General features: G+C 42.3%; 1 protein-coding gene across 2 annotated transcripts in view; it reads right to left on the bottom strand.

The window, feature by feature from the left end:
• The window catches only part of TRAK2 (trafficking kinesin protein 2), a 61,305-nt gene extending 35,308 nt beyond the window's left edge, over window positions 1-25,997 (bottom strand). Inside the window, exons 1-2 of one of the 2 annotated variants that reach the window (XM_075529843.1) lie at window positions 25,800-25,997; window positions 1,494-1,775 (exon numbers count right to left, since the gene is read on the bottom strand). In XM_075529843.1, coding sequence (XP_075385958.1) covers window positions 1,494-1,584 — 91 coding nt within the window. In that variant the 5' untranslated portion in view covers window positions 1,585-1,775; window positions 25,800-25,997. The remainder of the gene's footprint in view (window positions 1-1,493; window positions 1,776-25,799) is intronic. The other variant, XM_075529842.1, reaches the window with a different exon arrangement.
• Between the last annotated feature and the right edge of the window lie 174 nt (window positions 25,998-26,171).

Below are 26,171 nucleotides of genomic sequence, written 5' to 3'. Positions count from 1 at the left end.
AGTCACACCACAGTCTGGAAGAAGATTTTCACAAATTCATTTATCTGACTAGGGAATTAACATTTATAAAATAAAAAGAACCCTCATAAGATAATAAATACCTAACTAAAATAATAAAAATAGGCAAACAATTTAAATAGACAACTAAAATATGACTCAACATCATTAGTCATCAGAGAATTTCATTATTTTGTGTATTGCCTAAGGTTACTTTTCTGCTACAAGAGCAGAGTTGAGAAGTTGCAACAACAATAAAAATGAACAAACTACTCATTTGTGTTACAATGTACTTCAATCTCAAACATTTTGGGTTTCAGAAACACAGATTCAATTCATATGAACTTCTATGATGAAAGAAAGCAGTTGGAGCCAGAGATGGAGGCAAAAATGCCTTGATTTTAAGGGGGTTACAATGCTCCTAACTTAAGCTGCACACTTAAAGCGTATATATTTTATTCAATAAAGCTGATTCTAAAATGAAAGCAGCAGCAATAACAAAAACAATATGGGGTTAGATGGGTTTTCAAGCTTTGGAATTTATAGCACTGTGCATTTACTGATGCTGTCCAAGTGTTGTTCTCATGGCAGCACTGCGTATCTTAACACACCAACTCCTCCTCAACAAACATGACTGTCCAGGTAAATGGGAGAAAGGGGAATATGCTGACATGTGTCCCGCCTGTCAGGTTTTAGGGATGAATGAGTGAGTATTCAGAATTTGTTTTGTCTTGTGGATAAAAGGTCATGGGCCTAAACCTAGGTCTACAATGCTGGGCTGCTAACCACTGTGCCGCTCTACGAAAGAAAAGACAGGGTTAATTGCTTCTGGAAAAGATTCCAAACTTTAACCAAACTCACTGCTATTGAGTTGATTCTGACTCACAGTGAGTGACCCTAACAGGGCAGGGTTGAACTTTCTACAGGTATCAGAAACTAATAGGCATAGACACTCTCTTCTTTCTCCTGTGGAGCCCCTGGTGGTTTCAAACTGCTGGCCTTGTGATTAGCAATCCAATGCATAACCACGAAACCACCAGGGTTCCTAGGAAGGGAAGCTCTACCGTGTCAAGTAAGAGTCACTTGAGTTGAAATCGGCACCTCACAATAACCACCAACTAAGTGTGTATACCCTGTTAAGCCTTGGGAGTGTCTTATGCGACAGCGACAGATAGTGTCAGATGCTTGCAAGTTATATAAACACAAGTAAACTGTCCTTACCCTGTGGAGATTAAAAGGCTGAGTATGAATATGACATCATTCCTTCTCACTGGGGGCTTATGCGATACAGCTGAGTCAGACATAGACAAGGAACAGCAGACAACACAAACTGAAATGCCATGGGTTAGCGAATGGAGTGACTAATTCATTCTGTCTCTGGGGAGATCATGCTAGGATGGGAGGTCTCAGGTTCACCACGGCAGCTCTGATACACTGGACTGAGGCATCTATATTTCCTCCGACTAGCACTCGAACCTTTATTAATTTACACTCACCAGTGATGCTCTCCGAGTCTCTGTGATTGATATTCATGAGGTTTTCTTCACCTATTGGTGATGTAGAAATGGCATTCTGGGACTGATTCATGCAGGTTTCTTTCTTGCTTTGGTTGAGAAGGGCAGCTTTGGCATAGATCCAAGTACAGGAAATCCATCAAGCCATTCAATAAATAAATGGATCTGGTGATATGGATTTTCTCTTTTAAACGAAGTTTTCTGATGAGTCAAATGACATCTGCAGCCGGGAGCATCCTCATGTGATTATTACACAGTCCTGACCTAAAACAAAGAACCCATCAAGTGACTTTAGAAATTCGCATGTTCTTTAACAACAACAGGCCTATACTCAGGATGTCTGTGACTGAGGGTGTTATTCTAGTGACTCCCCATCACAGACAAATCGCAAAAGCCAATACTGGATGAAAGAGCCTTGGCACTTCTTCCTCAAAAAAAAAAAAGAGCACCTATCTTTCTTCTTTGTCTTTTAAAATGCGGCCTAGGAATTCTCACTATTATTAACTGCAAGATAACCTTTATGCTCAATTTCCCCATTTGTAAACTAAGGATAAAAAGAGTAATACTTTATGATTCCATTTACATAAAACTCTAGAAAACCTCAGCTTAGATACTGATTGTGGTGATGGTTTGTCAAAACGTATCAAAATTGTACACACTATAAATTAAATATACACAGCTTAGGAAGTGTTAGTTAAAATTCAAAAAAGTTATTTTGAAGAATTTAAGATCACTGACTGCTTCTAGTAAAAAGAATACGATGTTGTGGGCTTTACATGTAGAAGCAAAATATATAACAATAGTAGTACAAAGGCCAAGTTAATAAAAATAGAAGCATACTACTGGAAGGTTTTCATATAAAACCCAAACAAAATATCACTTGATCTTAGAGTTATGATAAATTAAAGATGTATACAAAATAACCCTGATGCTGAAAAAAGCAACCAATAAAATAACTCAAGGATTATAGGTAATAATCCAACAAAAAAGATAAAAATGGAATAATACAAAACACTGTCATGAGACAAAATGTGTATGAAATCCTGAACAGAAACCAATTATTTGCTCTGAACTCAAATTATAACAAGCAAAATAAAACCAAGATAACCTCTTTGGAATTCATCACCATCGCTACCCCCTAAACCGCAAACAGTTGTCATAACCTTCTGAACTGACCTCTCTGCCTTGAATCTAACTGTCCCTGCAGATCCACTTAGCAACCACTGTTCTGATTGGACCTTGTATTTTGAAGGCACCCCAGTAAGACAAAAGAAGTGCATACTGAGAAACTGTCTACAGCCATCCCCTCAGCACAGAGACGTAGTTCAGCTTTTTTTTTTCCAAACAAACCTATTCATGCATGAACTGGAACCCCAACAGCAATACTTTGTGGCTATGAAAAAAACAGCCAGTGTGAAACGGACTCATCTAGTGAGGGAGCCAATAAACTGCGGCCTGAGGTGGAATTTATTCTGCCCCTGTATTTGTATAACCCATGAGCTAAGAATCTTTTCAAAGTTTTTAAAAAAATAAAAAGGTTTCATGATAGACGAAAATTATGAGATTCAAATTTCAGTGTTCATAAATAAAATTCTATTGAATTACAGTCATAGTCATTTGTTTATATGCTATCAATTCACTTCTTTCATATACAATGCCTAAAATATCTACTACCTCACCCTTTACAAAGAAAGTCTGCCAACCCCTGATTGTCAAAATCAAAGATTTCCTAAATCAACTTCTTCAGGTACCCCTTAAGTTTACATATTTATAATTAGATCAGTAGTTTCAAAAGAATTTCAGTTAATTTTTAAAAATCACTTTACTGGGGGCTCATACAACTCTCATCACAGCCATCTACTGTGTCAAGCACATTTGTACATTTGTTGTCATCATCCTTCTCAAAACATTTGCTTTCTACTTGAGCCCTTGGTATCAACTCCTCATTGGTTCCCCTCCCTCTCTGCCCCACCTTCCCTCATTAATCCTTGATAATTTATAAATTATTATTGTCATACCTACACTGTCTGACGTCTCCCTCCACCCACTCTTCTGTTGTCCATCCCCCAGGGAGGGGTTATATTTAGATCCTTGTAATTGGTTCCCCCTTTCTACACCACCTTCCCTCCACCCTCCCGGTATCACCACTCTCACCACTGGTCCTGACGGGTTCATCTGTTCTGATTCCCTGTGTTTCCAGTTCCTATCTGTACCAGTGCACATCCTCTGGTCCAGGCAGATTTGTAAGGTAGAAATGGGATCATGAAAGTGGGGGTGGGGGAGGGAGAGGGAAGGAAGCCTTAAAGAACTAGAGGAAAGTTGTATGTTTCATACTGCACCCTGACTGGCTCATCTCCTCCCTGCGACCCTTCTGTAAGGGATGTCCAGTTGCCTACAGATGGGCTTTGGGTCCCCACTCTACACTCTCCCTCACTCACAATGATATGATTTTTTTTATTCTTTGATGCCTGATACCTGATCCCTTCAACACCTCATGATCACACAGGCTGGTGTGCTTCTTCCATGTGGGCTTTGTTGCTTTTCAGCTAGATGGCCGCTTGTTTATCTTCAGGCCTCTAAGACCCCAGACACTCTATCTTTTGATAGCCTGGCACCATCAGCTTTCTTCACCACATTTGCTTACACACCCGCTTTGTCTTCAGCAATCGTGTCGGGAAGTTGAGCATTATGGAATGCCAGTTTAATAGAATAAAGTGTTCTTGTATTGAGGGAGTACTTGAGTGGAGGCCCAATGTTCATCTGCTACCTTAACACTAAACCTATAAATATATGCACATAAATTGATTTCCCCATCATATATATTTCCATATGTACATGCCTATATTTAGACCTCCATAAATACCCTGTGCCTCCTAGTTTTTCCCTCTATTTCCTTTTACTTCCCTCTTGTCCCACTATCATGCTCAACCTTCATATGGGTTTCAGTAATTCCTCTCAGTTATAATGCCCAGACCTCTTACACCCTCTTCACTGTCAGGGGAAGCCAGCCCCTAACACATCATTACGGGTCCGGTAGGTGCAATTGTACAGCGATAATAAGTAAAGATCATAGTAAAGTTATAGAGAGCATGAGAGATAGAAATATTGAAATAAATGGGAGTCAGACAAGTTTCATGGTAGCATGCTCACCTCAGCTCCACTCGATGGTCCACGTGGAGGAAGAGTGTTTCTTTGAATGTTAGCCCACGCTTTTTATATTCTTTAGGGACGTGCAAGTCCCCTAATCACAGGTGAGTACATACGTCACAGGGAGGGGTGGTACCATAGGTAATACAATAATGAGAAGGAGTGGTCTAGGGACATACATGCAATAGGAAGGGGAGGAATTGGGGGTATACATTTGATAAGATGGGCATATAACTTAACTTTGGATGTCACAGTCAGTTTGGCCTGTTCTCTGACTCAGTTGATAGAGATCATTATTGGTAGGGTGAGAACGCTTGGTCTCAGACCTCAAGGAGGAATAGTTTATTGTCCCCAGTAGCAGGGAGTGAGGCCTGCCATATAGTCTGGTTGACTAACTGCCCTGGGGAGGATGTCTGTAAGCGTTTGACCTCTCCCCACACCTCACCACAGAATTTGTTAAAGAACATATTTCGTCTTGTCTACCCAAATATCCTACATCTATAGCTGCATTTCCAATTATTTTCAATGTCTACAAAAGCATTTTTTAAATAAATTACAAATGTTTGAGAAGATAAAGAAGAGGAAGGATGGGGAAAAGGAAAACCAGGAGGAAGAGAAAAAGGTGTCTCTTATACTGATCCAAATTTCTGTTTAAATAGAACTCTCATTCTTAACTATATTTTAATCAAAGACCATGGTGAGAAATGTACTGATACAAACCTTCTGCCCACCATTGTTACACACTAGCCAGTTCAATCTTATATTTACATTATTTCTATTATTATATTATGCATCTAGTGGTTATGTGTTGGACTGCTAACAGCAAGGTCAGTAGTCTGAAAGGGCTTCCTACTCCCCTAAAGGGGTAACAACCTTGGAAACTCAAAGGGGGAAGTTCTACCCTTTTTGCTGTTGTTGTTTGTTTTGAGGGTATATAAAATTCTATTGGTTACATGTTGTGCTGCTAACCACAAGGTCAGCAGTTTAAAACCAGCAGCCACTCTATGGGAGAAAGATGAGTTTTTCTACTCTCCTGAAGAGTTAAAGCCTCAGAACACACCTATGCTCCAGGTCTCTGTGCGTCAGAACACACAAGTGTATCTGAGTACGAACTATGGATTGTAGATCTTGATTTAGAGATTTTAAAATTTATTTATTAGTTTTAGAGGTTTTGTTGGTTTAAAGTTTGCACTCATACATATAAAACTAGAGCTAACGGAGTTGAACACAGAACGAAACCTATTTTGAGTCATGCAGGAAGAACCTAGACTCGCAAGAGAATTCCGACGGCCAGCCCAGCCTGCCGGCCACACACTAGGCCACAAGTGATCCCATCTTCCCGATGACTCTAGGTGACCCCAGAACAATGGCGACAGTGATGATGACAATAATCTCTGTATCATTTTCAGACAGAGATACAGTGCTCCTGGCAATAAAGTGACAAAGCTGGAACAACGGAGGGAGACTGTTGCTGAAGCTCATTCCTTCATGGAATCTGGGGGAGGTTGGCTTATGTAGAAATGTAACTATAATAGATCTAGTATCTCTCAAAATAGCATGGCGAATATACTAGTTTCTTATAGCTGCAGTAACAAATTATTCCACTTTTAACAGTGTAAACACCAATTTATTATCCTACAGTTCTGGAGGTCAGAGGAATGAAATGTTTTCACAGAGCCGAAATCAAGGTGCCTCCCAGCTATGCTCCCTTCAGACTCCTGGAGGGAATCCATTTCTTTGCCTTTTCTGGTTTCTAGTGACTCCTTGGCTCCAGGTCCCTTCTTTCACCTTCAACTCTTTCATTTCAGTCCATGGTTACCTACCCTTATTCTGTTGCCAAGCCTCCCCGTCTTCCTGGTGTGAGGTTCACTTGTGACTACATTCAAAGTGCAGCCACATTTAATCAAGTTCCGTAGCCATTCTGCAAAGTCCGTCTCCTGCCACATACATGAGTACTCGCATGTGCTCCAGACGAGGCCTGTGTGATCGGTGGTCATTACCGAGCTGGCCACAGGCCAGGAGCCGGAGCTCCGAAGACAGTGTGCTTACATCTGAATCCCAGCTCTGCCACTTGCTAACTGCATGGCCTCAGACGAGCTTCTTTTTCTGTACCACCGGCCTAAGAAAAGGTCTACCCTATGAGGAAGTTGTGGAAATTAAATGAGTTGTGTGAAGATAATGATAGCATGTAGTTTACAAAGTCAATGGGGGAGATGAAATCTAAAGCTCTTGGAACAATGGTTATTATTAATTATTATTATTTCTACCGCCAAACACTATTTTATGATATTGCTATGACATTGCTGTTAAACCTTACACAAAGTTTGGCAAGAGGACCACGACTTGAGAGCACCTGCTCTCTACGTGAAGTCACTGGGCACTGACGGGCGATGGCAGCCTGGTGCTGCTGCTCACGTTTCCTGCCTCTCTGCAGCATGAATAAACAGAGCTGGCAGTCAGGTCCTCAATCTACCAGCAAACTTTACTTCAGACAATGCCTTCCCCAGCCATTTTCAGTGCCTGGCTTAGCTGCGCACATACATATTCCTAGAGTGTCCGTAAGTGTCATCTACTTCTGGGCTAGATCTTTTCAGGACTAATTCCACTGCTTTTATAATCTACCCACTACACCTGCATTACTTCACGAGAAGCCTTTATAATTCATGCACGTCTGGAGGAAATCAAGTAGAAGAGTCATGTGGCTTATCTTCACAAGGGTCACCTTCACACGGCCGAGACTTTAGAATAACAACTAAAATGTGCTATATCAATAATGCTGGCAGAAAAACGAGCTGGCTAATGACTTACATAGTTTCACTCAGTCATGGATTTAAACAGTCATTAGTGAGTGACTAAATAGAGGCCCTGTGCCTTAAAAAAAGCTTGTTACTTCCTTAAAATAAGATGCTTTGGCTAACACAGACTTACAGAAAATAGCTGTCTCCCCTTTCTAGAAATTCCTGAAACATTTTTTGCATAGCACACCAAACACATTTCTCATTCTAAGACTGTGCCTCATGAAAACCAGAACGAGAACACTTGGTCCATGAGTTCATCTACCGCGATCTGTGTAGCACTCAGCTCTCTGAGTCCCAGATGATTTATAAAACAGCTCTCCAGGAATCCGGAAGGAAGCGTCCAGTTGCTTTAAGGATGTTACAACATGGCTAGAGGAGTCATTATTTTGGGCTATTTTAACTTCAAGACTCATCATTTTCCTCAATAAATATATGATTAGTTGACCTTAGGTGCATTAATGATAAAAAAAGTAAATGGAAAAAAATAAACCCAGAAGAGGCTACTTTAAATTATTAGTATTATAGTGACATGAATGAGGGACAGTGGCTGTGACGCAGGCTCAAACATAGCAATGACTGTGAGTATAGGCGGGCTTTCCTTCTGTTGCGATAGGGCTGCCATGAGTCGTAATAGACTCAATGGCACCTAGAACCCCAACATCATTTGGGGGAGGCCTAGTCAGAGTGGGAGGGAGGAGCTTATTCCAGTCAGACCAGCTCCTGTGCCAATCATCAACGCCAGTCAGCAGCAGCCTTTTAGCTTGAGGCAAATGAACCCGGACCAAGGATAAGTTATGTAATTTAAAATAAAATTCATTTACTATGTTCCCAAGGAGCCCTGGTAGTGTAGCAGCTAAATGCTCAGCTACTAACCAAAGAGCTGGCAGTTCGAACCCACCCAGAGCAGCCACTCTGTGTGAAAAAGAACCCGAAGACCTGGAGATCTTCGTCCATAGAGATTACAGGATGGAACAGCAGACAGGGCAGTTTCTCTGTCAGGCTGGCAGGAGGAATCGACTCTCCAGCACCAGGTAACAACCATGTTTCTACATTTAATAACAGTCTTCTGAAAAAGACAAGTTATTCATTCATTTTAATGCTTCTGGCTAAACCAAAGGTTTTATTAAAAAATAAAATACAAGAATTAAAAAATCCGATGTTGAACTACAATCAAGAAAGAATGACTTGTGGCTAAGAACTGAAAACAAGAGAGGTGCTGGCACTGAGCTCCAGGCTGGGTGGAGAGCAGCAGACCCCAGGCACGCAGAGACCGCTCACCAGCATCCAGCTAAGCAGTGCTAATGTGCCAGTCAACACACACTTACTTCTACTGACCCAGATTCTGTCAGCCATTGAGGAAACAGCATTTGTGTCCAGCCAATACTATGTCTCTCTTTGTTTAACTGCTGGTGAAGGTAAGGCCAGCCAAGTGTTTGAAATAAGAAATACAAAGTGGCAGCTCTACTTAAGGGCACGTTAGATTCCAAAAGGCTGTCACATCCATTCGTTAGAAGGCCGAGATCTTGAGCACGATGCAGGTTTATGGGGGACACATCTCCTCCAGCTGATGCAACCTGGCCATTTTTCAAAACTGCCCTGTATATTTACAACGAACATCTGTTGAGGCAGATGACCCTGCCCAGCTACAATCTCTACCAGCACAGCAGGGCGGGACCCTTTGCTGGCTGACACACACAGCAGAATTTCACATGCAGACTGGGAAAGGGCTGGAACCCCTGTGCCATGTGTGGGCTTTGATAAGTTTCCACAGAGCACTTGCACTGACATCCACTCCGTTCTCGCCTGGATTAACCTTTGACAGTCTATACTTTAACCAGCCTCTGCAGACACCGTTATAAGCAATCAACGCTTCACTGTAGATCGATCCCTTCCACTCTGTGGGGTTGTCCTTAATCAAGCCCACCGCCAATGGAACGTTTGATGTCTGCCATTTTGTTGCATTTTAAAACATTATTTCTACTTTTGCATCCATTCACAAGCTCTGTAGCACTGCTTTAGAAGCCCTGGGGGTCTACGGTGGGCTGCCAAGTGCAAAGTCAGCAGTTTGAAACCACCAGCTCCTCCGAGGGAGAAACCAAGGCTTTCTGCTTCTGTGAAGGGTTAGTTTCTGAAACCCACAGGGACAGTTCTACTCTGTCCTAGAGGATCACTGAGTCGGAATCAACTCGATGGCAGTGAGTTGAACACTGTTTGGGGGGGACAAAAAGGGGGCTGTGATGTTTATAAAATACTTAAAACCAAAACAAGTACAACAAACATGCTATAAACAATGACGGCCGAGTTGAAAATGACCATCTGTGGGGTGATTGATTGGCTGAGCTGACTTCTCTTTCTCTGGATCACTCTTTGTCTCTATCCACAAAAATTGTAAATTACCAGTTTTAAGTGAAACAATTTCTACATTTTGAAAGATTTATGAGAAAGTCAATTTCCCAGGCTTTATACATTTAGAGATGTAACTTGTAGTTCTACTTGTGCTTTGCATTTGGTTCCGAGACAAATATTCTAGAAGGATTAAAAGGAAAAACTTAAACGAATGTCTTGTTTGCCAAAGGGAACGGCCATACATCCTCTGAAACAAATCTTCCATGCCACACTGCCGCGACGGGACGTATGCCACTTCCTGACCCTCATCATTAGGACACAGGAGGATGGGTGACTGTTGACTGTCCTCTGTATCGTTTTCCTAAACACATTGAAAAGCCACCCTCTTGGAGAGAGGAATTTGGAGCAAAGTATGGGGATAAAAGGAAATTAAAAACAAAACCCCCAAATCTATGTAAGTCCTACTGTTCTTCTGGCAGCCTTGACCATATTATGTGTGCATTCGCTCAGTCCTTAAAGTCTGGACATCTGCGTGGATGTGCAGACATTTGCTGGAGGTCAGGTATGCATGCAGAACTAGCAATCGCTGCAAGGTAAACTACGTGAGCCTAGGTCCTCACAACCTCTTCAAAGGTCACACTGCTTTTTATGTGACGATGTAGCTGTGCTGAAGTGGTGCAATCAGATTTCAATGATGGAAACAGCCATAACAAGTAGACTAAGCCTCAATGTTGACACTTCCACGTGCTGGGTTACCTGGCAATTGCTTGGAAAGGAAAGGTGTTTCAAGGACAACAAGACTTTCAAGGTTGCACACAATTAGCCACATTACTTAAACAAACGTCTTTTTCATCCAGATGAAAACCAGTCACAGCAACATTGGAAACTTCCATTCAGTTTTTGTTTCTTAATAATGTGTCTATTACAAAATATAGGCAGCACATAAATATAAAGAATCAAGTGAACGTTACTTGTAATAACATAAAATGTTAAGATAACATGTTGTTGACTTACTTATCATTCTGTGTCACCATTAATCTACTTCATTTTAATGACTACACTGTATTTACAATATGCAACTACTGCACAGAGTTCATTGACTGTTTCCATCAGTGACTTTCAAACAAGGAACAGGTATCCACCTTGAAACTCAAGAATCTGTAATAGGGTCATTTTGTAAACTCTTTTTTGTACAGACCAGAATAAATATTTTAGGCTCTACAGTCATTTTTTTCTGTCTCATTATTATCTGTTATTTGCTTTTTACAACAGTTTAGAAATGTAAAAACCATTCTTAGCTTACAGGGCTGGCTGGATTTGGCCCGTGGGCTATAGTTGACCTCTAATCTAGGATTACAAGGATCCCACACTCTTAAAGAATATTCAGCACTCGACTGAAGCATCATTTTTTTCCCCAAACTCAACTTATGAGTAGGAATTAAATTTTTTCTTTAACATCTCAATAGGCTACAAGAATCAGTGGAAACAGTGAATATATTAAATAGTTAATCGTATTCACAGCATTTAAATGCCTTTAATTTTATGCTTCTCCCCCTCACCCATACTCGTCATACTTATTGTTTCTATAAAAGGTCATGATTGCCTTAAATTTATGAAAAAACAAAAGCAAAGTTGTGTCTGGCAGTCAAAAATAATTCAGTGATGATCAGGAGATAGATTAGTCAAAGGAATAATAATTTTTAAGAAAGCTCGAAAGCACTAACCACAAGCCTCAAATCGGCAGCCTTAGGACCTCATACTCACAAGCTATCTTGATTTATTTCCCTAATGGAAAGAATAACGTGATCCTCACTGACAAACGATGTAAAACTCTTTCTCCCGTTAAGAGACCCATATCATCTGTGGACCATTTGTTATACACCCTGGGTGGTACAAATGGTTAAAGGCTGGGCTGCTTACCAGGTTGTAGGTTTGAGTCTATCCAGAAGTGCAAGGGAAGATAGGCCTGGCAAGCGACTGGCAAACTATGGGGTCACTGAGTCTTCAGTGACTCACCCCAGGGAGCTCAGTTCTACTCTGACACACACGCGGCACTGGAATCAACTCACGGCAACGGGCTGCCCCTCGGCAAAGGAGCCACACAATGCCACCTGGTATTTTCAGTGGTAGCAATGCACAGGCTTTTTCAGGTAGGTTTCCTTTTAATTTCTAAATGGAGACTGAGCTTGGTCAGTGTTATTTAATTATCTGAAGGGCTGATAAATGGAGAAAACACAATTACTACAAGGGCAATCATTAGCAAATTATACCTAATTAAGTGCACATTTGCATGCTTTGTCATTTTACAGCTGACAGCAAAATTCTTCTCAGGAAGAAATGCTTCTGGTTTGGAAGTCATTAAAGGGTAGGAGATGCAGCCCCATAGCATACCAGGAAACCTAAACTGCTCTGCAGGAGACAGGAGAATAAATGTTTGTTTGCTTTTCCCATCTTTGAGGAGGACAGGAAAGGCGTTCTGAGGGAGAAATGCATCCTACAGAGATGGCAGCTCAGAGGCCACAAGAGCACAGGAATGTGCAGAAACCACAGGGCTGGTTTTGCCTTCGCCATAGGATGGAACTGGAGATGAAAGGCAACGATGTGGTTCTTGGAGTCTGAGTGCTCTGCTAACGTTTGGCTTATAGACATATTAAAATGTTCGTTCACAAGGGCAGCTGCTGTCAAGAATTTATATTCAGAATAAAAATGCATTAATCATTGTTATATTTTAAATACTTTCCTAACACATGGAAAATGACATGCTTCTGACTAAGTAACAAAAGGAAGAGTATAGGTTTTGAAGAATGAGTAACCAGTCAATAGCATTATGGAGCTTGTGGATTTCTTGTTCTTTTAACCAAAACTGCAGGAAAACATCTTGAGCAGAGAGGCATTTTATACACTAGATTCAGTGGATACGGAAATAGGGTCTATACTTCTAGGACCAAATAAATCCCTTCCTTTTCCCACTTTTTCAATTTCTGCAAATTATTAAATACTCAGTTCAAATGTCAGTTCTGGCATAAAGTATCCCCTCATATACAACTTTCCCCTGAACAATTGAATTCCTTAATCCACTAAATCACCAGTTTGCTTTGTTTACAATTATGCCACAATTGGAATGGTGTCATCTTCACTTTTGTAGTTTTGGCACCTAGAACAATGGCCTGAGAGAGTGGGAGCTGCAACCTGGTTTCACAAGCAGACTGTCCTACAAGAGGAAAGTTAACTAACTCCCTGTGGGGACCAAATATGTCCCCCACTTGCCAGTCATTCTGTATATTAGAAGATATGCTGGTTTATTTCTGACCCTTTAGTGAGTTTCCTGGGGAGAAAGATGGGGCTTGCTATTCCCATAAGCCGCCGTAGTCTCTGAACCTCACAGGGGCAGTTCTGCCCTGTCCTATGGGGTCACTATGAGTCAGCACCAACTCAGTGGCAGTGAGAGTGAGTTTGCTTAGTGTGCCAGTCCCCAATCAGCGCTGAGTGCACCAAGAAGCATCGGTTTCTGGGCTGGCAAAACTGAAAAGGAGACACCATTTACCTGCCACTTTCCCTGAGAGGAACCAGCACTTTGCCACTGGAAGCCAAACCCCAAACACCTAAGTTAAATGCATGATTTCACAGTAGAAGCTGAAGAACCTTTAGAGAGCACTCAAAAGCCAAGCCGTCACTTTGCAGACTAAGGTGCTGCTGGCCCACGTCGGCCCAAGGTGTTGTCAACGGCTTCGTGTGCCCTGCAAAGCTGGCAGTGGCGACGAGGAAAGGGCTGAAGCCTTTGAACTATGGGGTCAGTGGGGACTACTGACCATACCACGGACTGCCCAGCAGGCACCTTGGAAGAAGCCGTAAGACTCCTCAGAAGCAAGGATGGTGAGACTTGCTTTCACACTGGTCACGTCATCATTCTTGGCAGAGTTGAGGGCCAGCACCAAAAGAGGAGGCCCCTCAACGGAATGGACTGACACAATGGCTGCAACACTGGGCTCACACCTGGCCCCGCCTGCGAGGAGGGTGCAGGGACAGGCCGCGTTTGCTACGTCTTAACCAACTGATGACACTTGTAGACCATCCCAAATGGAACTAAGACTGCAGGGGGACCTAAGATAAGTTTAAAATGATACACAGTTTTAAGAATATAGCTGTCTGAAGTAAGAAATACTTGGTAAAAAATATTCTCAAGTCTATTCAGTTTTTCTAACTTGATCTAGAGGCCTGATGGTTCTGGAGTTAAAGTGCTTGGCTGAAACCAAAAGGTCAGGTCCAGTGGTTCTAATCCATCAGCTGCTCTTCTGGAAACCCTATGGGGCAGTTCTAGCCTGTCCTATAGAATTGAAAGGTATAAGGTCCCCAAGTGGATGACAACCCCTCCCAATAGAACAGGAAGGGTGTGGACCCAAAGTCCCACTTCATCTTCATATGACAGCAGGACGTAGCTAGAAGACTATCTCCGCCCGTATCCCCCAATGGTTTCGGTCCATACTCCTTCCATGGGGAACCGGACGGTAGGTAGATAGGGACAAAGGGGGGTTGTCTCCACCAAGCGCTTACGCTAAACAAAAATTAACTGTCCATGCCACAATAAAGGGGTTGGAAAGAAATCAGGTACACTAATTAGACACCTATGAGAAAATTCAGAACTGAGCATGCTCAAACTCAAGCCACCTAGGCCCAGACTAGGCAACAGTGACTGACATCACACAGGTGCACCTAAATTCAGTCAACAAGGTCGACCAATACTCTTAACCATGCCACCCTAGCCAGTGGAGATAGGAGGGATAAACGCAGGCCCCGGGTGGTCCGCCCTCCCTTCTCTTGTTCAGGTATGCTCTGCAAACGGAGGGTGAGCTTCCTCTCCCGCGCCTGCCTGCCACTCACTCCTTTGGGTCCTGCCCTGGGCTCTGCGGTCCTGTTCCGGTATTCCCTCCACATGTTCTCTGTGCTCCCCTGAAATGGCCATTTTCAGGGCGAACTTCCACGACCCTCGCCATGTGGCCTTGCACACTTTCCAAGGATAGTGTATACTTTTTGAGACTGTAATACCTGAAACTTCCTTTTCCCTCATAAACTTATTTGGATTTACAAAAGTGCTTCTGCCATGTGAATTCTTTCAGTGTTGGGAAGCAAGAATAGAGGTAAACCACCCCAGAAACCTAACAGGATCACTGCGTGGAGATGGGGCTCAGCTCACGAGTGTGGGGTAAACAGGATCAAGCAGTGCTATATACCAGGTATTGTGTTAGGTGCTTTATGCACACCATCCCCTTAATCCTCTCAACAACTCTGTACCATGACTATCAGTATTGGATGTGTACTTGTTAACTATAAGGGCCTATAAAGAAGCTGAGCCTTAGGGATTAATTAACCAGCCCATGCTAATAAGAACCAAGAATCAAACCCAAGTCTGTGTTTTTCTACAGCCGGGGCCTCTCTGGTAAAAGACCTGGCACGCTACTTCTGTAAAGAGTGAGAACCCAGAAAGCCTCATGGGCAGTTCTACTCGATAGCAGACAACAGTAACAACAAGAGATGTAAGTCAAACACAAACCTACCTACTGTGCCACTTTTCCTAATAAATAAAAATACCGTAGATACCCAAGTATAAGCCGACCCAAATATCAGCCGAGGCACCTAATTTTACCACAAAAACTGCTGAAAAAACTCGGCTTACACACGAGTATGTATGGTAAATTAGCCCCCAAGTTGCTCTTAAGCTAAGCTATGTAGAAAGGAAAAAACAAAACAAGAAAAAGCTTACTGGGCTCAAACATAAAACCAATTGTGAGGATGGCACAGGCCCAGACAGGGTTGCAATCTGTTGTAGAGGGTCACTGTGAGTCAAAACCGACTCTACAGCACCGAACAACATTCTTTTTAGAAAGGAGTTAGCTGATCCCTCACTGAAAGTATTTCAGTGTGATCGGTGTATCTTTTTATGGGCATCACTATGTTCTTCTCTAAGAGAGCATTTCAAATCTGAATTTTCTTCTTCCTTTATGTGGGGTATTCTCCAGCATCAAAAGATCGCTCAGAAGTGTTACTATGCATTAGGGAAACGTCTGCTACTTGTTCTGAGCAGTGGAATAGATGTAAAAATGAATCCTCACTCAAATAGATTCCAGGTCTATCTATATTGTAAGACTTGACCAAAGACAGACATTCATGAATGACTCTGTCCTTACATCTCTGCCATCAGTGGTGGGGAGAACAATGATACTACATGAGAAACGTAAGACTCCTCGGGTAGTTACAACTTGAAGGCTTTCTTGGACCCATTTACCAAACTCTACACAGGTCTTTCTTGAGTTTCAGAAAGAGATGTGTGCGCAGGAATATACCAATTAAGTTGCAAAATGTTCCAGCCACGAGGCCGACAACATTAGAAGACACAAATACTCACCACCACTCTGCCCCAGTTTTCTATCACTTCCGTATTTTCAAAACATCGCTGGCAAGATCTTTCCATACACAGTTAATGCACCGTCAGAAGAGAAGTCTAATAAATTGCTATGGGAGCTAGAGTATATATATACAAGAAGGCTTCAAAAAGTGGAAAAATTGAATGAAAAGACAATGAATTTTTACACAAACCTTTGAAAGTGCCCTCCTAGAACTTCAGAATAGAGTGAAAAGAATTTGATGGCTGTGGGTAGTTTCAATGACTAGTAATTACTAGAGTATCACAGTAAACAGGAATGACAGCCTCCAGGATTATAAACTCATTTCTATAAGGAATGAACCAAACTGAGAACTTTTTGAAATTTTTAAGTCCACTTTTACTTGGGTTTCTTCTTTTACTGTGAGGCTGTCAGCCACTCCACCGCACTGCTGCCAAGTACTTCTCCCCTTTCCAACCTGCTGCTGCTTGAGAAGCCAGATAGCACGTTATCAGAGGACCCAGAGTGTCTGCTTGAGATTGAACAGTAGAACCTGTTTTTCTGACCTTGGCTGCCTCCCCAGTGTCTTTTTTTCATCCCTCCAACACCAGGGACTCAGTTGCGTTTCTTCTCTGCCTTTGGCACTGACAGCTAGTGTTTTCTCACACCTTGTGTTCTTTTCTCTAAACTAGCAGGATACACTTTGCCCTTTCTTTTCTGTCTCCCTACAAAAGCATCAGGCCTCCCTCCTCTGGCCTCTGAGAGAATCTTACTGTTGATCGCTGTAGGGAAATACAAAACCGACTGTAGGCATTCCAAGTGGAGCGTGTTTCTGGCTCAGAAAAGTCTCAAGTGTCTCCTTCAGATTAAGCTGTTAGTCAGTGTTTAGTTAGCCTTTCCTGGAGCCTGGTGGCTCTAGACTGCTGACTACAAGGTCACCAGTTCCAACCCACCAACTGCTTCAATGGAGGCTGTCTAGGGCCTCAGAAACCCTGTATCAGGTCACTGTGAGTTGGAATTGACTTAGTGACAGTGGGTTTGGTGGCTCTTTTGTAGATGATTCCAGAAGACTACATGTTCCTTACACATACCACCCCCCCCACACACACACACATTGTGAGCTCTTTGAGGGAAGTCATATTTTATTTCCAAACCCTAACAGTAAATTGACACACGAGGATGGCAATACATGCCTCATGATAAACTTAATGATGAGAAATAATACTATACTGAATAAAGAAGGAACTTAATATAAAAGTTATTAGTATATTCTGACTTTTTTTCAGTCCAAAGTAAATTAGATGAATTGCCTTGTTAATCTAACATTGAAATAGTATAACGAAAATACTGTCTTCATTTATGGAAAAACCTCTATATAACACAGTTTTGTGTTAAAGGGATCATTTTTATAGCAATAACACAGTACCCTTTTCATCATAACTAAAAGTACCAATTTTTCTATTTTATACACAGCTACAGTGTAATCATTTGGCCCACAGCTTAGTTGTATTGTATTTCCCACCAAGAGCATTTGCAGCTGAAGATGAATGCACTTAAAATAAGCCACATCAAATGAGAAATAATCAGAGAGGTTCATATCTCCCAATTGCTGTAAGTCCCAATTGTAGTCTTTCAATTTTGTAACTAAAAATAAAACAAAAGCAAATTCAGTGGCTTAGCCTGGTATTAGCTGAGAAAGAAGAGATAGCTGAAAAGAACTGTTTTCTTAAAAGTTCCTAAATTATGTGCTTTGCGAACAGTAGTGCCATCTTAGAGACATTTTAGCTGGTTTCCAGTCTCCTCCTCCCTCTTCCTCGAGGCAGAAAGTGCCCTTTCTCAACCAACAAGCGTCCCTTTGTTTTGCCGTACACCACTGGGCTGAAAAACCCCAAAGAGCCACACACAATACACGTATGACTGAATGCACACGGAGCTGAAGGCAGGGCTTTGGCACTTGTTCCCTGACCATGTATTTACATAAGTGACAAATCTTTGAGAAGTCTGGAAAAACTCATTTTCAAAGTTGACTTGGACTTTAAATATAAAAAAGCAGTTACTAGTATTAGCATACGGATAGCTATAACCCACTGCAAGATAACCCACAGCCACCTATGCAGTTTCTGAAACACTACAGTACTTCATGGGAGTGGACAGCCTCATCTTTCTCCTGCGCAGTGCTTGGTAAGCTTGAACCACCAGCCAATCAGTCAGTGGCCCAATGTTGACCCTGCAATGCCACCAGGGCTCCTTAAGGATAGATATAGATCAACGGAATAAAATTAATCCACATACATAGAAATAAGCCTAAGTATCTACAGCCAACTGACTTTTCACAGTGTCAAGGTCATTCAATGGAGAAAGAACAGTCTCAGGCAAATGGTGCTCTTCATCAACTAGGCATTGACATAGGAAAAGACAAGTTGGATAACTGGTATATGTTTTAAACATTTAAAGGCATGTTTAGAAGAAAACATAAGGGTACATTTTCCTGACCTTGGCTTTATTACTGACTTCTTAGATCTGTCACCACGCATAACAGCATAAGGAAAGCCAAACTGGCCTCCCCACAACGAAATGCTGTGTGCACCCAAGAGCAGCTGGGAGGAAGTTAAAAGGCAGCCTACAGAATAGAAAAAAATAATCTGCACATCTGATAGTAGTCTGGTATGTAGGATACACAAAGAAGGTTCACAAGTCAACTATAGAATGACAAACAGGCCAATTTAAAAATAGGCAAAGAACTTGAATAGGCATTTATCCAAACAGGATATACAAATAGCCAACAAGCATCTGAAAGATCTCAACATCATTAGTTATTTTAGTACCAAACCAACTGTAGTTGGGTCGACTCACTGAAGCTTTACAAGATTACAGGACTGCCTCTTCACATAAAATAAGTTTTTATAAGATAAAATAATAATTTATAAATTATTAAGGGCTCATGAGGGAGGGGGAACGGGGAGGGAGGGAGGAGGGAAAAAAGGAAAATGAGGAGCTGATTCCAGGAACCCAAGCAGAAGGCGAATTTTGAGAATGACGAGGGCAACAAATGTATATGTGTGTTTTACACAACTGATGTATGTATGGATTGTGATAAGAGTTGTATGAGCCCCAATAAAATGATTTTTAAAAAATAATAAGTTTTTATAAGGTGATCAGATTTTAACATTGGTAAAGCGGGACACCATTGATAAAACTCATATCCTGGCGAAACAGCCACACGGCAGCAGAAAACCCTGTTACCCTAGCTTGTTGTGCATTCTTTCAAAAAATTGGGGCTTTTTTAAAACACTGCAGGACGTGGGAAAAATTGTTAAAAATCAGGACTGTCCCGCCAAAAGCGGGACATCTGGTCACCTGTGTGTTTTAAAGAAGGTCAGGAAGACTTTAAAGATGAGCCAAGAGAGAGAAGACAGTCAACCTCAATGAATGAAAAATTGCGACTGAAGTCCAGAAACTGGTGAAAGAAGACTGTAGAATTTCAGAATTGCTACAACAGTGCATCCTGTGGTCAGGCATTCTCAACTGTAAGCAAACGTCTTGAACTGAGCAAGCTTCAACTGAAGAGCTGCTGAAAGCATTGTCTGAAGATCAGCTGACTCAAAAAGCTGACTTTTAAGTAAAATCAAAGCTAATGAAGATGATGTTTTGGAACAAATCATGAACTGGAGATGAGTCTTGGATTTACCCATATGTTCTATCTAGAGATCAATGTCCAATCAAAACAGTGGCGAGCAAGTGGATTTGGCCAGTGACATTCAAGGCAGAGGTGTAAGCTCAGAAAGCTGTGGGGACTGTTGGGGGATTCTCAACATGTAATCTTAATATGGTCTTGAGGACACAGCAATCATAAGGGGCTTATTATGAAATGTGAGGATAACTGAAAATGGCTGGTCAGAAAAAGAGCAGGAAGACTGACTGCGGTCTTGTTTCCCATCATGACAATGCATTTGTTCATTCTTTGTAAGGGTGTCCTACAGAAATTCTGTTGGGAAAAAATAAGTCAAGCAATCAACAAGGGCAGAAGCGGCAATACTAACCTCTGCTAAAAAAGCTTTAAAAAGCCACATAAAGGATAAGCGAGGACATCATGTAATGATTAAAGCATCAGTCCACCACGAGGATATAAGCACAATAACCATCTTTATGTTTTCATCCTATAGTTTTAATTTACGGTATGTCTTTGTGTCTAAGGTGTGTCTCTCGCAGACAGCATATGAGAGTAAGTCAAAAGTATTGCTACAAAATTATATCCTCACTTGTCTACCAGTTTGTCACACTGCGGTGCCTTGTGTGCTGCTGTGATGCTAGAAGCTAAGTCACTGGTGTCTGAAATGCCAGGAGGGTCGTCCAAGGTGAACAGGTTTCAGTGGAGCTTCCAGACTAAGAACAGACTACACAAAGAACCAGGCTATCCACTTCTGAGGAATTGGCCACTGAAAACCTTATGAACAGCAGTGTTTCCTTCTGTTAGACTCAGGGTCCCTGTAAGTTGTCACCAATTCAATAGCACCTAGCAACAACAGAATCATAGAAACCTATTAAAACTATTGAAATATGAAGCTATTATTTTTTGAAAAAGACTCCATGTAGATCTATACACGTCTAAAGATGGTGTTTCCATCTCATTTACCCTTATATCCAAAGAATTCTACACTCTCAATTCTACCACATTAAACTGGCTGGGTTTTTTACACGCTTGTGAGATTCAATTGTGTTCCTGTTAAATATTTTTTGCACTTTGAGAACAAAAAGAAATGTGAAGGGGTAAGATCTGGGCTATAGGATGGACAGGGTAAAGGTTCCCAACATGTGGTTCTTATTTCCCACATGTACTACGCCAAGATTTTCCTGTAGACACTCAGTGGAGCCAGAGCTTTTTCTGGCTGAAGTGGCATAGTATCACTCAGGATAGGAGATTTAGTGGGCTCCGTGGGGAAGAAAAGATTTGACAGTGAGAATGGGAAACATCTTGGGGGCAAAAGTAAGTAGCAGTCAAAAGGAAGAAGCAGTCAGCCAGGTCGATACAGGAAACAGACTAATTTGGGTGAGAAGGTTCACAGAGTACAAGGTATTTAGAGATTTAAATTCAAGTAGTTCAGGTGAATCAATCTGAACTTGATCCTGCAAGGAACAGTTTCTAAATGCAAAGTAACATTTGAGAGAAACAAACCTGGAGGCAGAATGCAAGGTACATTTCTGAAATGGAGACAGATTTTCAGTCACATGAGGGCTGGGTTATTGTAATAAAGACATACTTTAACAAAAATAGAAACACGATGAGGGATTTGTTAACTGATAGATTGGGGCTGGACAAGGAAAAAAAATGATCTTTACGCTTTTTAAAATGATAAATACATTCAGCATATGCCTCGATCATTCACTCTTGACATCTCCCAAGCCTCCTTGCCCCTCAATTCCCTTGCAGGTTTTCTTCCCCAGACATCTGGGCCCCGCCTGCATCTGGCCCCAGTGCCTTCAGCTTCCTCCCCAAGCACATAACCCAGTCCAGCCAAAACAAAGGACTGCAGTAACCTTGAAGTCCCCGTCCTTTAACTCTGTTTGTGTTATTTCTTCCAACATCAATGTCCTTTCAGCACCCCCAAATTGTAGCCATTTTCACAGCTCAAATGCCACCTTCACGAACACGTCTTCCCCCAAACCCCTCTCCACGCAAACAGTACCCTTTAAAAACATTCTTCACTTTTCTTTTTAAAGAAATTGATATTTGTGTAAGCTTTTGGTTGTTCCTCCTCTGACAAACTGTTTATTCCCTGAGGTACACATTGCTAATTTATTTTTTATTTTTGCTCTCAATCAATTTTTTTATTGTTGTATTAGGGGCTCATACAATTCTTATCACAATCCATACATACATCAATTGTGTAAAGCACATCTGTACATTCATTGCCCTCATCATTCTCAAAACACTTGCTCTCCACCAAGCCACTGGCATCAGCTGCTCATTTATTTTTATAACCCCTTCTCCCTCTTTCATAGGTAGTTAAAGATCCGGAGATATTACTTTATGACAATGTCATGGTATAATGACGAAAGACACAGACTTTGAGGTCAGACTGAGTTTGAATCTTAAATCGTACATTTATTAGCTATGTGACTTGGGAAAGTTACTTAACCTCTTTGTAAATGGTGACGATATGGAGATAGAAGGTATCCATCGCAGTGTCAGAGAATTGATAAAAAGGCTTGAAACAGAAATCACTATTTTGAATGAAAAAACACAGACTGTTCTTTCATGTTTGAATATAGTTTCATGACTTATGAAAAGCAAAAGGCAAGGCCAATTGCTAGGTACAAAAACAAAACCCCACCTGCCATTAGGTGAATTCCAACTCTGAGACCCAATGTAATAGGGTAGAACTGCCTCATAGGGTTTCCAAGGCGGTCATCCTTAGGGAAGCAGCCAGCCACACGTTTCTCCCACGGAGCAGCCAGTGGGGAGCCCTTCCACAGAACAGCCAAGCACTTACCCACTGCACCACCACAGTTTCTAGGTACCAGGGGCTGTAAATATATCTTTCCTAAACCTCTTACTGGGCCGTTCTCAGTCTTCCTTCTGTTAACAATGGCTCTGTTTTCATTTGACATTTCAATATTCTGGGGAACTCTTTAGTGAGCTTCCTGTGGCAGCAGTCACCTCATTAGACTCCTTGTCTCCAGTCAGATTCTTTTTATTTGATCTCTGCAAGGTTCAAAGAGTAAATGCTTCCCTATTACTACTACCATTACCACCACCACCATCGCCCCCAGCCACCGCTGCTAGAAAGCCCCACAAGCTCATCTTTTGTAGGATAAAGTTCTTTCACATCTCATTCAAAAAGCATCTTCATGTGGCCGCAGCAGAGCCTCTAGCTTCATCTCTCAAAACTTCCTTTCGTCCCCTTAGCAGGAAACTTGGCCACACTTCAAAGTCTTTTTGTATGGCATTGCACTTGGCTTGAGCATCCTCCCACTCTTCTGTGCCCAGGCTAATTCTCATTTATTTTGCCAAGACTGACCCAGTCCCGCTCTCATGTCAGTGCCCGTTCTCTAAGCTTACCCGGCACCCTCATACACTGTGGCCACACTGCTCAACACGCTACCATGATTGCCGCTATCCCAATTCAGACCACAGAGACTGTGTTGCCAACACCGAGCACCGGGCCGAGGCCACCAAGCCGACTATGATTCGTGTAAATCTCACGTGTGTCACAGCACATGGCTCCACAGGGGTTTCAAGGGCTGATTTTGTAAGTAGATCACCAGGGCTTTCTTTCAGTGAGCTTCTCAGTGGATTCAAACTACAAATACTGCGTTGCAGCAGCACGGAAGACAAGCACACGTTCAAATCCTAGCTATCATTGACTTGGGAGTTTCCACTCTAACGTATTTGTAAAGATAAACGACCTATAATTATATAACAATCATTGTGGGTTTGGTACACAGTAGATGTTCAATAAATACAGGTAAGTTTCTGAGACTGGCTGGATTTGAATCCTAGCTCTATTGCTCATCAGCTGAGTGATGGTGGGTTTGTTGACTTATTCTCTCTTTGCCTCAGTTAACTATCTATAAAAAGACCTCACAGTAACTGTGCAGCCATGAGGACTCCTTGCTGTACTGCAAGGATAAATTAATATAGGTTACACATTTAGATGGGCATCTAACCCATAGTAGGTATTACGTGCCCACTGCCACTGAGTTCATTCTGACTCATAAGATTTCTGAGACTATAAGTTCTATGGGAACAGACAGCCTTATCTTTCTCACCCAGAGTAGTTATTGGGCTTGAACCACCATCTTTGCAATCAACAGCCCAATATCTAACTCATAGCAATCCCAGGGCTCTTTAAATATTATCTTCATGTTTATTGTATTCTAGAGCATTCAAGATCTGAACATATGACTATGAACCATAAATAATTTAGTTCCTTCAATGAAATGAGTCATTTGAGGATAATTTTATGCCTCAGATTTCTGACTAATAAGATAATCAACGAGGTTCAGAAACTGATATACCTAAGATAGGCAGAACTGAAACATGTTTCCATGTCTCACTGTATTTATGATGCCTTACATTTTGGGTACTGAAACGATTTTTTTAACCCTTTTTTGGTTCCAAATGCAGAGGAGACTAAGATGCTTTGGCACATGTTTTTCAACGGTAGAATCACAAAAGCTTGGAAGTGAAAAGGACCTTTGAGATATGAGCCCAATACCTCAATGTAAGTAAAATGACGTGGGTTTGGAATGGGCTTTAGGTTTGCAGTGAGCAGCTCTATTGGAAAGAGAATTGTAAGCGGAGAACTTGTTTAAAAGCAGGAAAGCAGGGGTTTGCAGATTTTTCTAGAAGCCTATGGTATGTGGGGATCAGTATTAGGAGACACCGCTTGAAAAGACTTAATGCCAGCTAAATACTTTAACTCTTTAACCCCTAGCAAGTTACCTGGCTTGAAGCTTTGAAGCAAAGCAGATGCAGATTGGAATCATTGTTTGGTTATACTAGTGAAGCATTTGAGTCTCAGATGAGTGCGGCAGGATCGTTAATAGACAACGTGAGCTAATGTTTGCAGAGTTCATAATCAGGGTGCCTGGCTGATTGAAATATCCATGTGCTGGTTCTTTATAATCACTTCTATTGTACAATTAGACAATATAAGTAAGATAATAAAGCAGTGCCTTTCACATATTATGTGCTTGCTGACTTGTTGAACATTACTTAATTTTAAAAATAGAAAGCATGAATAATTGCTGAGATGATAAAGCGTCTTCATCCCTGCCCTTCCTTAATACCAAATGTCCTTCACAATCTGTTTTTGAAGTGTCATGTCAACACGATTAAAGTGCTATTTGAAGATCACTCAGACTTCCAAAGCAAGGATTTGGGGGTTGGGAAAACATTTACTAAAATGAATAAAAACAAGCAACAACAACAACAACACAACCCTTGGAGGGTCCATTTCATTTTGTTCCTTTAGTGCAGTGTCGGTTGATCTTACTTCCAATTTGCCCAGCACGGGAACAGTAGGTATAAGTAAGAGGTGTGCAGGCAAGTGACAAAGTTCAGCTTTATTATTATGACCCAGAATCTTTCAAGTGTTTGGGAGCTTATCTTCCTTGTGGGTAGGTACAAGAACGCCTGCCAACATGCATTATTTCCGCTCGAAACTAGTCAGTCGGTTTTGCTTTTAAAAGGTGGGTAATACTTGGCATAAAATTAACTTCAAGAAGAGCTCAACTCGGCCCCACACAGGAAGATTTTTTTCAGTGCCCTCTCTCCTCACTCACATCACAGATGGCGACCGAGGTGTAAGGCTTAAAGTCCAGATACTGTATCGCTCTCGGCCGGGGCTCCAGATGGATGCTGTCTGGCGGCAGCCGGGCGGGTGCCAGTCCTCCAAGGAGAAGCTGGGTGAGCGGGCGGCCACAGGTCAGCGGCTAGCGTTCCCACCCCCACCTGGGAAGCGAGCCACGTCCCCAGTCCTCTCGTACCCGGTCGTCTGCCTCCATCCCCGCTCGTGACCTCCGAGGGGCAGAGGGATGCGGGACAAGGAGACTGCTCCGCCGTCAGGGGAAGTTGGCCAGGGCGAGTGGCCAGCGCGCGCTGGGAGGGTACTCACCGGAAAGAGCGCAGTCTTCCGATGATCTCTGCCGGCGGTCCCTCAGCCAGTTTCTAAAGCGGCGGCAGCTTGAGGGCAGCAGCCGAGGCTGCCGAAGCTGCCGCCGCTGCCAGTAACCGACAGGGCGCGGCAGAGTCTGGCGGGCGACTTCACACCATCATCACTCGGCGCCTTCGGTGCTGCAGCAACGCCCCGTCAATTTTAGTCCCTCCGCAATAGGCAGGCGCGAGTGGGAACCTACCCTCCCAGCAGCCTCCACGGTGCCAGCGCAGGACCCGCTGGGAACTGTAGTCCTCGTCCGCCCCGCCCCCGGGGTCCCGGGTCTGCCCCGCCCCCTGCCCAAGGGCCCCGCCCCTTCGTGGCCCCGCTCCG

Source organism: Tenrec ecaudatus, chromosome 13 (assembly GCF_050624435.1).
Source record: "Tenrec ecaudatus isolate mTenEca1 chromosome 13, mTenEca1.hap1, whole genome shotgun sequence".
NCBI classification, from domain to species: domain Eukaryota; kingdom Metazoa; phylum Chordata; class Mammalia; order Afrosoricida; family Tenrecidae; genus Tenrec; species Tenrec ecaudatus.
This window is presented reverse-complemented; position numbering and strand designations above follow the sequence as displayed.